Source organism: Leucoraja erinacea, chromosome 36 (genome assembly GCF_028641065.1).
Source record: "Leucoraja erinacea ecotype New England chromosome 36, Leri_hhj_1, whole genome shotgun sequence".
Lineage (NCBI taxonomy): Eukaryota > Metazoa > Chordata > Chondrichthyes > Rajiformes > Rajidae > Leucoraja > Leucoraja erinaceus.
In genome coordinates, this window is record NC_073412.1 from 1,209,592 (window position 1) to 1,221,927 (window position 12,336).

The window sequence follows — 12,336 nt, forward strand, 5'->3', positions numbered from 1 at the left end:
ATTTTCTGACATGGGGCATGGTAAAATAAGATTTGAGGAACCTATAGGCACCTGGGATACACATTTACATTGATTAGTCAGCTTGAGTTTCAGATTTTTAACACCAGATGCACTGGTACACTATGTCTCACAAACAGCATTACAGTACTTGCTTCATGGAGAATTTGCCGTTAAACAAAAATAAAGCAATACATCTGTTCACTTTCAAGGAAGGTTTTCTTTCAATTCCCTTAAGAAGAAATCACGTGATGAATCTTACCTCTAGCACAGGTCCAGCTCCAAGAATAATCTGCTCCACTCCACTGGCAAATCCTTTCTGGCTCAAAGCAGTTAGATGATGGATCAGGAAGTTCGTACTTTGTGTCTTTCCTGAGCCACTCTCGCCCGAAATAACTATACATTGGTTCTTCCTGCGTTGTAACATGGCATGGTATGCCACATCAGCAATAGCATATACATGGGGCTCCAGTTTACCCAGTTGGTGATTATCATACATTTTTACATACTTGGGGTTGTAAATAGGAAGAAATTTAAAAGGATTTATGGCAATTAAAATTGTTCCAACATAAGTGTAGATTTTCTCTTGTTTATACCTATTACGCAGGTTGTCCAGAAGTGTGTTTTCATTCAAGTCTGGTAGATTGCACAGATCATTATAGTCTTTTTGCTGTGGTTGAGGTAAAAAACCCCGTTCCATCATACTCCGCCGCTCCTCCGTCACCCTCAGCCATGACTGCAGATTGTTGTAATGAATAGAACCATCAAGGTTTTTCTCTCGAAGCAGGAAGCGATAGTCCTCACTGCTGAAACTATTTTCCAGGGCAGTGCGTGGCCAAAGCATCATGCGTTGTACTGGACAGTCGGTTGGATTGAGTATCCATTCTTCCCCACCAAATTCCTTCACTTCTGCCAAGACATAACATTTTGTCTTCTCTAGTTGTAATTTGTAAATAAGAATTTCAATAACTTCTGCTGCACTGGTGCTTTTCCTCGCAGCGACAGGGCAATAAATGGTGCCTTCTGCTATATTCCCTGGGTATACCCGTAACGTAAATTCATTGTCTTCAAATCGTCGTCTTCCACCAACATCATGCACATTCATATTGGATCAGTTGTGCCATCAGCACTAATAACACATCCATACAGAGGACCAGTCCTTCTTCATGATATCAGACCTAAAATACAACAAAAAGAAGTAGAAATCACATTTCCGGCTGCACTTAAGAACGCAAAATGTTATCACAACAATCCAAAAGCTTTAAAAAAGGCTCAATTAATAAATACCTTGGCAGATTCAATTATCTACATTACCAAATAAAATTGCAACTCTAAAGAATCATGCAACTTTGCAGGAGTCTTCCATGTCCCCTTTAAAAGAATGAGCAACTCAACTAGCAGCACAATTATATTTCCTAATTTTACTTCGCAGCTTAACCCTAATGACCATATGCTTAGCATGTCTCTATCCCTTTGAAGCCTCTATATCATCTTCTGTCCACAATTTGACCAAAGTTTGGAAGTTTGTAGTAGGCTAAACTTTATGATGCATTTGAATATATAATAAACGGGAATGCTGTTAATCTGCAGAAATGTGTTTCAATAACTAGGAGGCAAAAGACGTTGAAACAAGGATAGAGCTCTCCCCAAATCCCTTCCACAAGCAGTTGTAATTTTGCTTCCAATATTTCATAAATCATGCAAGAAAGATGAGTGCAAATATTTATGTATACAGTTCCCTCCATAGTGTTTGGGACACTATTACAAATTGTTACGTAAAATTGTTGCTTGTTTTCAGCAATCAAGTTACTTATAAATTTCTACCTACACTATTTCTGTTGCCGACAGAATATAGATCATTGCTTCTTAACCTTTTTGGCATGCGTAGGCACATACGCAAACAAAATACTGTATGTGGTATGTTCCTAAAAAAGGGCTCAACAAATGGATGTTATTTTTGATCCCTTTGTGTCCCCCAGTAAAGCCCAAAACGACCCCCAGGTTAAGAACCACTGACAAATAGGCTAATTATTCCTCTTTGCATCCAGTGCCCCTCACCTCCCTGTTCATCTGCAATGCCAGTTTTTCTATCCAGGTGGACGAACTCCCATGTTTCCACATGTTCCTCTGCCATGTCTTCGCCACTTCACTCAACATTTTTGGAAGTTTGAGTTTAGTGTATCTTTCTGTCGTGGAGGTTTAGTGAGATGGGACTAAATTTAATGACCAATTTATGAAAAGTGGCCTACCAGTAATAGAATAATTCAAGCCACTAAAATGGCATACTTGGATAAAATACGTAGATTGGCTGATGCTTGAAACAAGTGTTTTCTATTATAAATTTTCTAGCTCTCGCCAGATTGCAATGGTTCTCAGTAATTGAGTTCAACTAAACTCAATTGCTGAGAACCACTGCAATCTGGTGAGAACAGAATATGAATCTAGGATAATTTTACTTAAAGAGGTATTGTCTGCCCCATAAATCTTAATTTAACTGCAAATATGACTGTTTAATGTTGTTTGGTAGCTGCATGAGGACAAGTGGTAAAAAATACAAATTAAAAATACAGCAAGGTCAGGTAAGTAAGCCTCAACAGATCAGACAAGTAATTTTCTTTGGTTAGTTCCCCTGACTGACTCCTTGCAGTCAGCACTTTATCCAGAAATATATAGAGGAGGGGAATAGAAACTAAAGATGGAAAAGTTTGCCCAAGTTTTTTCAGGACATAATCTTCAGGGGGTACTAGACCAAATGGGACCTGTTGGATCCCGTTCCCTCAACGCGTGGTTGCGGTGGGGGGGGGGGGGGCATCACACTATATAAAATTATGAGCGGCTTAAGAGTATAAACAGTCAGAACTTATTTCCCAGGATGGAAGAATCAAATACTAGAGACATGGCTTTAAGGTGAGAGGAGTGTGAGAGATGCGCGGGTCATTTTTTTTGCTGAGCGGGTGGCGAGTGCATGGGATGCACAACCAGGGGCAGGGTTGAGGCAGATGCAATAATGGATTTTTGTATAGGCATATAGATATGCAGGGAATGGAGAAATATGGTATTGTCAGACACAGACATTGTGGGCTGAAGGTCTTGTTCCTGTGCTGTACTGCACTGTTCTATGTAGATTAGCAAAATTCCTAACAATTAATACATAATTATTGAGATACATACTTTATTCGAAATGTGTAGGGAATAACTGCAGATGCTGCTTTAAATCGAAGGTAGACACAAAATGCTTGAGTAACGCGGCGGGACAAGCATCAATCATCTCTGGAGAGAAGGAATGGGTGACGTTTCGGGTCAAGACATTTTTTCATACTGATGGGAAATGATTATTTACATCTAACTAAAGAGATTAATTATAATTTGACTGAAAGATGAAATGCATAATAAGAATGTAAGAATTAGAAGTAGGTGGAGGCCAATTGGCCCTTCAAGCTTGCTCTATCATTTATCACGATCATGGCCTTCATGAACGGTATCTCCAGAACCAGATTGGTGAATGCTTGCGACATTCCCTCTACGCTTTTAAGTAAGCAAAGCAAAACTGAACATATTATTCTAGATCCAGTCACAGCGAGTGGCAGCGAAAAGCAATAAACATGAGAACAAAGTTTAGAAATTAATTTAAAAATGATATATAGATCACAATGGCCAATATCAGCTTTTCCACATCAATGTTAAATAGCTCATTTTCTTTGAGAATGTTCCGTCTCCGCATTCAGAAGCAATAGTTCAAGAAAATAAAGCATTTAAAACAAAGCAAATGCGCATCATCATGCATATTTCACTGAAGGTAGAGTATTTCATGCAGACGCACACGCGTGTGCACGCACACACACGCGTGTGCACCTTTTCTTCTCCTGTATCACCTGTCATTTAGCAACTTGATTAGATCGTCAGCCTTTATCAGAAATCAATGGCCTGAAACCCAATTACACAAACTGTTTTAAGCAACCGCCTAGTTACAGCATATTGTGTTATTATTAAACCAATCACACAAACTGCAGTGAGCAAGGAGTCAGAATCTGCAAAGTGGAATGACATCACACAGAAACTCCACTCCCATTGCAGCCGAAGCAGCAAGCCCAGGCATTGCATTTCGCTCAGCTTCACCAGACTTTAACTCATTAAACTAAAACATTCTTGCAGCTTAAAAACACTTTATCCTTTCTGCAAACCCTGCACCAAAACCTGCGAATCCTTTTGAATGCCAGATGTCACCAGAAATCATTTCAAAGCCTTCAGAGAATTACAAAGCCGACTGTTCCTCTATAGGAGCGAGGTCAGTGAATGAGAAAGAGATTTAACCACAAGAATCATACAATCTTTTTCTCTAAACTGGATTGAAGGAAACTTTTCACCATGCAACAAAATGGATTAATTAGAAAACAAAACTAACCCCGATTCCTTAAAACATGCAACCTTAGTGCAGTAATTGCAATACATCACGGAAACTGACCCTTCAGCCCACTGACTTTGTACTGAGCAATTTCTACCCATTTATACTAATCCTGAATTAATCCTTTTTTTTTTTAAATCTCAATTCCCCATGATCTCCAACACTTACTACAAAATAGTGGCAGTATTCAGGGGCCAATTAACCTACCAACCTTCATGTCTTTGAGAATTGGGAGGAAACCAGAACAAATGGAGGAAGCCATGCATTCACAGGAACGTACAAAATATACGCAGATCAAGATTGTAGCCAAGTCGCCGGCACTTCAAGGCAGTAACTTTACTGGCTGCACCATTGCACCGCCCTGTAACAAGAGTCACACAAACGCCAATACCGTATAACCATTCTATTTTAGAGTTGTTTTTGAAACAGTGCACGACTTCTGCTGCTACAATATTATCAGTCGAGCTATGCGCACGCCACATAATTCACAATTATATGTACGAAGTTACCCAATCTAAACACAATTAGTCTCCTCAATAAATCTGGCCAAGGGAGTAAACAAAAATAAATCGGTCATTGTTCATTGCGTCATTTCCATTCACCGAGTCATAATGAAAGAAAATGTCATTGGTGTTGGACAACTACTTACTTCCTGTCATTTGTTTTTAAACTAAAACAAGGGATCTGTAATTTTCAAAACGAAATGTGAGAGATACTGTGGAATTTGTTCAACTGATATGTTCAAAATTTGAATTAGTTTTAATAAATTAAAGTAAAACATCTGAGGCATGAATCACAAAAAGTAAGCAGGCAGGTCCAACAAGTAGTTAAGGAAGCAGCTGGCATGTTGAGACTATTGCAAAAGGTTTTGGAATTCAAGAATAAAGTGCCAAAAACAGGCTTCTCGAGGAACGCAACAGGTTACGCAGCATCTGTAGAGGGAAGCGGACAATTGACATTTCGGTTCGGGAGGTGGTCCATCCATTTCCCTTCGCAAATGCTGCCTGACCCACATAGTTACTCCAACAGTCTGTTTTTTCCCTCAAGATTCCAGCATCTGTAGTCTTTTCCTTTCTCTCTGAGGTGTTTTGTTACACTTTTACAAGATGTTGGTGTGGCCACACCCGGAATACTGTGCACAATATATCCCTTACCCATGAAAGAATATAGTTGTATTGGAGTTAGCCCAAAGGAGATTCACCAGGCTAATTCTTGGATGAGAGAGAGATACTTAAGTTTGTGTCTGCAGTTTGGAAAAATGAGTGACCCAATTCCAATTTATTAGATCATAAGGGGTTAAAAGTTGGGCTCTTTTTGAGTTGGAAAGTTACTAAGGGACATGCTGCAAACCAAGGAAACATTTAAAAATCAACGTGGACAGAAATTTATTCCGAGAGTAGTGAATATCTGCAATTCTCTGCCCCAAAGGGTGGTGGAGGGTAGATCATAGATATATTCATAGCAGGGATAAATAAATGTGAAAAGTCTAAAAAATTGTGGACCTTGAAAACTGGATCATGGAACTTAGACAAGCGTAGATCAGCCATGATGATTTTGAACAGTGGAGCAGGCTTGAGGAGCCAAGAGACTTCCCTCTGTTTCTGTTATCTTGTGTTCTGTATTACACACCTTAGTTTTTAGATGTACAGGTAAGGAGACAGGATAAAAATCCATCAACTGTAACTGGCTCCAGCCGCCAGGGCAGTGAAAGGTTCAACAAAACCAACATCGGAATTCCACTCTTTTTTACTGTTAAATGATTACTATTCCAGGCAAAAGGAAAGGAAAGCATATCAAGGAAGTGTAAGGAGAATGCAAAAAGTGAAAAAGGAAACTTAAATTATACAAACATGAGATGGAAATCCCATTCCCAAAATGTGAGGTTATCCACTTTGGTGGCAAAAATAGGAAAGTAGATTATTATCTAAATGGTGGCCGATTGGGAAAGGGGAAGATGCAACGAGACCTGGGTGTCATGGTACACCAGTCATTAAAAGTAGGCATGCAGGTGCAGCAGGCAGTGAAGAAGGCGAATGGTATGTTAGCATTCATAGCAAAAGGATTTGAATATAGGAGCAGGGAGGTTCTACTGCAGTTGTACAGGGTCTTGGTGAGACCACACCTGGAGTATTGCGAACAGTTTTGGTCTCCTAATCTGAGGAAAGACATTCTTGCCATAGAGGGAATACAGAGAAGGTTCACCAGACTGATTCCAGGGATGTCAGGACTTTCATATGAAGAAAGACTGGATAGACTCGGTTTGTACTCACTAGAATTTAGAAGATTGAGGGGGGATCTTATAGAAACTTACAAAATTCTTAAGGGGTTGGACAGGCTAGATGCAGGAAGATTGTTCCCGATGTTGGGGAAGTCCAGAACAAGGGGTCACAGTTTAAGGATAAAGGGGGAAATCTTTTAGGACCGAGATGAGGAAAACTTTTTTCACACAGAGAGTGGTGAATCTCTGGAATTCTCTGCCGCAGAAGGTAGTTGAGGCCAGTTCATTGTCTATATTTAAGAGGGAGTTAGATGTGGCCCTTGTGGCTAAAGGGATCAGGGGGTATGGAGAGAAGGCAGGAACAGGATACTGAATTGGGTGATCAGCCATGATCATATTGAATGGCGATGCAGGCTCGAAGGGCCGAATGGCCTACTCCTGCACCTATTTTCTATGTTTCTATGACCCTCAAGGTGACTTTTGTAATTTTCCTGCAAATTCAGAACTGCATGATTAAGCATAACTATTTTCTATTCTTCATTACTTCCACAAATGAGTCAAATAATCTGTGGACTGTCTGCAATTTAACTTTTACTTTAACAACTACCTGTACAAGGAGTGTCCAGCAAGGTACAGTAATAACTTGAAATTATTTCCAACCATTTAGTTATTTATTAAAAAAATTAAACAACTGCAGACAAGAGTGCTGACACTGGAATCTTGAACAAAGTGTTGGAGGAACTCAGCATGTCAGGCAGCATGTGTGGAAGGAAATCGACAGACAACATCCAGGGCTGGGATCTGGCAACTGCCTCCAACAATATTGTTGCATTGTTCTTTGTATAAACGTTTCAAATAAAGAAAGGAAGAGGAGGAGCCAGTGGGCTGCAATAGATGCTCCTCCAACTCCCCCCTTGACTCCATTCAAGGACCCAAGCAGTCTTTCCAGGTGCAGCAGAGGTTCACCTGCACCTCCTCCAACCTCATCTACTGCATCCGCTGCTCTAGATATCAGCTGCTCTACATCGGTGAGACCAAGCGTAGGCTTGGCGATTACTTCGCCAAACACCTCCGCTCGGTTCGCAATAACCAATCTGATCTCCCGGTGGCTCAGCACTTCAACCCCCCCTCCCATTCCGAATCCGAGCTTTCTGTCCTGGGCCTCTTCCATGGCCAAAGTGAGGACCACTGTAAATTGGAGGAGCAGCACCTCATATTTCGTTTGGGCAGTTTGCACCCCAGCGGTACGAACATTGACCTCTAAATTTAGGTAGACCTTACTTTCTCCTCCCCTTCTTAGCTCTCCCACAGCCCACTGGCTCCACCTCGTCTTTCTTCTTCCCGCTTCCCCCACCCTCACAACAGTCTGAAGACGGGTTTCAGCCCAAAACTTTGCCTATTTCCTTCGCTCCATAGATGCTGCCTCACCCGCTGAGTTTCTCCAGCATTTTTGTCTACTGTCAATATTAGGTGACAGGCTAGAAGAGGCCAGATGCAAGATGCCATCTAAATGACTTGGTCAGAACAATATTTAACCCTAGACCTGCCAATGTTTTTTTTTTAAGTGTAACTCAAGGATGAAGTATGGATCTTTAGTTACTAATGACAGAAAAGGGAACATTTTGTCCTTATGGATTAAGATCATGGTATATTAAACTGCATCATCCACTGAAGCTATTCATCTTAATACGACTTGTTTCCAGTTCATGGAAATAATTGTAACAAAGGAGACAGAAAACATATCTGCGGGAGATACTGCCAACCTATCCTATTTAATCGAATGGTCCAAGGTTTTTTTATTACATATACCGAGGTATAGTGAAAATCTTTTTGCATACATTCATTAAATGTATTACTATACACAAGCACAACCCCAGATTGAGTACAAAGTATATAGACAAGTCGTGGGGGTGACGCCATTTTCATAGTCCAAGCAGCAGCTGCACATGAAGGCCCGTTGCAGCCACAGTAGCCTCTATCCAAATCATCCAGCAAACTAACGTCCCTGAAGTAGTCAATGACTCCCAGTATTTTTTCACCTATGCTAGATTTTAATGGGAGAAAAAATGCCTTGTTTGTAATATTCCCACAGCTCCAAAAAAATTAAAGAATCATTATAAATAAAGCTTAAATTGTCCATGCACAGGACATTATACAATGTATAAACATATTCATCCGACCTCTTGTTAAAAGTGTTAAACTGACAATCTGGCCATCTTTCACTCCAAGAGGAAATCGGGTATTAATCAATCTCTTAAAAATAAATGCATTGGCAAGATTCATTATTCTTTCAGAAGATATTGATAGCAGAGAGGAGACAAACTGAGACCTGAATCCTGCCCCAAAGACCACCAAATAAACAGGACAAATCTCACACCAGGGACTGTATCACAACACGGGGCAGCTGATACCAGTTTAATACAAGCTTCCACATCAAAATAAGTTAAAATACTAACAGTTACATTATTTAAGTTTCATTGTAATCGCTTGTTAAATTCAATGGCCACTTCCAGTGAAACTGAGACTGTGTTCTTAAGTGACAATGGTATCCAATACTGTGGAGACTTTTTTTATCCCAAAAATATTTTTTCAAGACAGCTTTTTTTCCTGCTTGTCAATTTCCATCGGAACTTTTACACGGTTCTCTAGTTCCAGCCTCTTGCATCTTCTGACCGATACTGCACTATATATGTACATAACCTATTTGGACCACAATATATAAATAGCGTTCCCCAATTCATCAACATACATTAGAGCTGATTACTGATGTAAAAATGATTCACAGCAGAACCATTTGTACAACAAAACCATATTTCACATTTACCAATTGCCTCCTGTTTATACACACAAACACGCCTACCTCGATCAGAGCAATTTTCTTTCAACCCCACCACAGCCTGTTCAGTCTGAAGAAGCGCCCAGACCTGAAACATTGTTTGTCCATTCCCATTATTTGACCCGAAAAGTTCCTCCAACACTGTGGTTTTGCCCACCACAGCTTGTGGCTGCTCAACAGCACAAATCGATCTTAAAAACACTGCACGAGTTGCATACACACAGTAACTTACTAAAAGGGCGAACTGGGTGGACGTCTAACTGATCTTTTCATTGCACTATACAGTAAATTTGTAAAGAAGCTTATATCTTGGAATAACAAAAAAGTTACTGAAAGGAACTGATCTTTATTTTTGACGGCGCTAGTCAGGAAACTATGATACAGCCCCTTTGGACAAATTGTGTTCCAGATGCACCATATTTAGCAGTCTGTTCCTTTCTCCTCACCCTTTAGTACACTGGCTTCCTATCAACAATACACATTACTAAAACAGAAACAATTGCAAAGGAAGCAAATATGTGAATCTATTGTTCAGTCCGGCTTCAGCAGCTTGACCTTTTATTTTCCTGATTTTTATTTCATTGTTTATTTCCCATCCTAAGAAACCAAATTCAAAATGTTACCTATTCAAATATAATGACTTTTGAATATACTTAGGAAATTGGTTTATCATTTGCAATAATAGAAAACAACCCCAATCAAACACTCCTGCTCTTTTAAGAGTTCTGTTTGATTTGCAAACCATTTTGTACACTAATATTTTAACTTGGTACCAACCCACTTTGGGATCCAACTTCTGAAATACAATAATAGTATCCCAAACAAGCAACAAAAAAAGCAAAAGCTGTTTCCAGTCAAGGACGTTTGACCAGAACTGGAATGATTAGAAAACAAATCAGTTTTAAGCTGCAAGGGGGGGGGGGGGTAGAGAACAGAGGGAATATCTGTGATAGGGCACAGACAAAATTGGTTAAAACAGCAATGCATCAAAAATGGCAGTTATAGAGAAAAGAAAAACTGATAACGGATATAGCTGACATCTGGTCATATAAAATTAAAATAATGTTAAAAATCAGAGCCCAGGTAGATGCAAAATGCCCAATGGATGGCAAAGTAAGTGCTGTTCCTCACTCTTGTATGACGCTATAGTAGAGCAACGTAGAAGGCTGAAAACAAAGAGTGGGACAGAAATGGAGAATTAAATTGAAAGGCAAATGCAAACTCAAGCTCCTCACTGCCAATGGAACAGAAGGATGACTGCAAAATGGTTATCAATCTGCATTTAGCGTCTCACGTGTAGAGGAAGACTACAGTGAGAGCGCTGAATGCAGTACACTGAATGGTAGGAAGTGTAAGTGAATATCTAATACATTGGGAAGACTGGTTTATTAAATGATGGAAAAGGTAAAACGGGTTTCATTTTCCACACTGACGTGGGAAGGTGCTGTGAGAATGGGAGATGAAGATGGGAGAATCAATAATCACCAAGATTAAGATAACAGATAGGGCAGAAAACAAGAAGTCTAGTAGGCTGTCATGATTCCACTTTTCTCATTGCCTCTTGAAATCTTGTCTCGGCACCCTAAAAGATGGATACAGGCCTTATATCCTTTACAAAATTCTCCAAATTCTCATGGCCCTAGTTACACTCACAGGACAAGTCATATGGTTCACCCTTCCACCATCAACCCGTTGATATAAACGGGACTGTGGGTCCCCATCCTACCCCTTCCAAAGTCCACAATCAGTTCCTTGGTTTTGTTGGTGTTGAGAGCCAGGTTATTGTGCTGGCACCATTTGGTCAGCCGGTCAATCTCACTTCTATATTCGGACTCATCTCCATCAGTGATACGTCCCACAACAGTAGTGTCGTCGGCGAACTTGATGATGGAGTTTGCACTATGACCGGCTACGCAGTTATGAGTATAGAGTGAGTACAGCAGAGGACTGAGCACGCAGCCTTGAGGTGCTCCCGTGTTGATTGTTATCAAGGCTGACACATTTCCACCAATACGAACAGACTGTGGTCTGTGGATGAGGAAGTCGAGGATCCAATTACAGAGGGATGCACAGAGACCCAGTTCTGAGAGCTTGGTAACCAGCTTGGAGGGGATGATGGTATTAAATGCCGAACTGTAGTCAATGTTTATGCAATGCTATAAAATGGCTTGCAAAATACTCACAGAAGATATCAACCCAGCTTCAATACTGACTTTTGTTGCTGTCTGCTTTGAGTTTGCACATTCTCTCAATGATCATATTGGTTTCATTAGGTTCCACCCCCTCCCACCCCACATCCTAAATACGTGCAAGTCGATAGTTTATTGCCACTCTAAACTGACCCAGGCATGTAAGTGAGTGGTTGAATCTAGGGGAATTGGTGGGAATGTGGGAGGAATAAAATGTGATCAGTGCAAACCGCTGCTTGATATCATTTTAGTGGGCATGTTTCAAATCGTTTATGACTTAATGATTCCATTTGTGTAGTATAAAGATCAATTCAGATACTGTAGGATATTATCCTTCAGTTCTTATAAGATCACTATGATTAAGCACTCAAATATTTTGCAGCAGAGTTTTAAGGAAAATGACAGCACAACTAATTTGCTCCATGTAGGTACATTTTCTTAGCTAATTGAGCTGAAACGTACTTGGTCATCAATTAACCCAAAATACCAATAACTACCAAAACAAAACAATCCATAGCCGATTTATCAATGTATTTGATTTTCTTGCACCAATCTTACGACTTATTATTGCCGATTATTCCTGAAAACATAGGTTATTTGTTGCACTGTTGCAATTATGTAATAGAGAAAAGTGAACCCATCGCTGGCAACCAAAACCATTGTTCCAAAACACAATATGCATCAGGTTCATGCA

General features: G+C 40.1%; 1 protein-coding gene across 18 annotated transcripts in view; it reads right to left on the reverse strand.

Annotated features, from left to right (window-relative positions):
* The window catches only part of myo9aa (myosin IXAa), a 137,787-nt gene that overhangs the window by 115,369 nt on the left and 10,082 nt on the right, over positions 1 to 12,336 (reverse strand). For 15 of the 18 annotated variants that reach the window (XM_055662862.1, XM_055662864.1, XM_055662866.1 and 12 more), the window contains one exon: positions 260 to 1,175. In XM_055662862.1, coding sequence (XP_055518837.1) covers positions 260 to 1,102 — 843 coding nt within the window. In that variant the 5' untranslated portion in view covers positions 1,103 to 1,175. Of the gene's footprint in view, positions 1 to 259; positions 1,176 to 3,168; positions 4,562 to 4,610; positions 5,079 to 12,336 lie in introns of those variants that run through there. The other 3 variants (XM_055662878.1, XM_055662867.1, XM_055662865.1) reach the window with 2 other exon arrangements.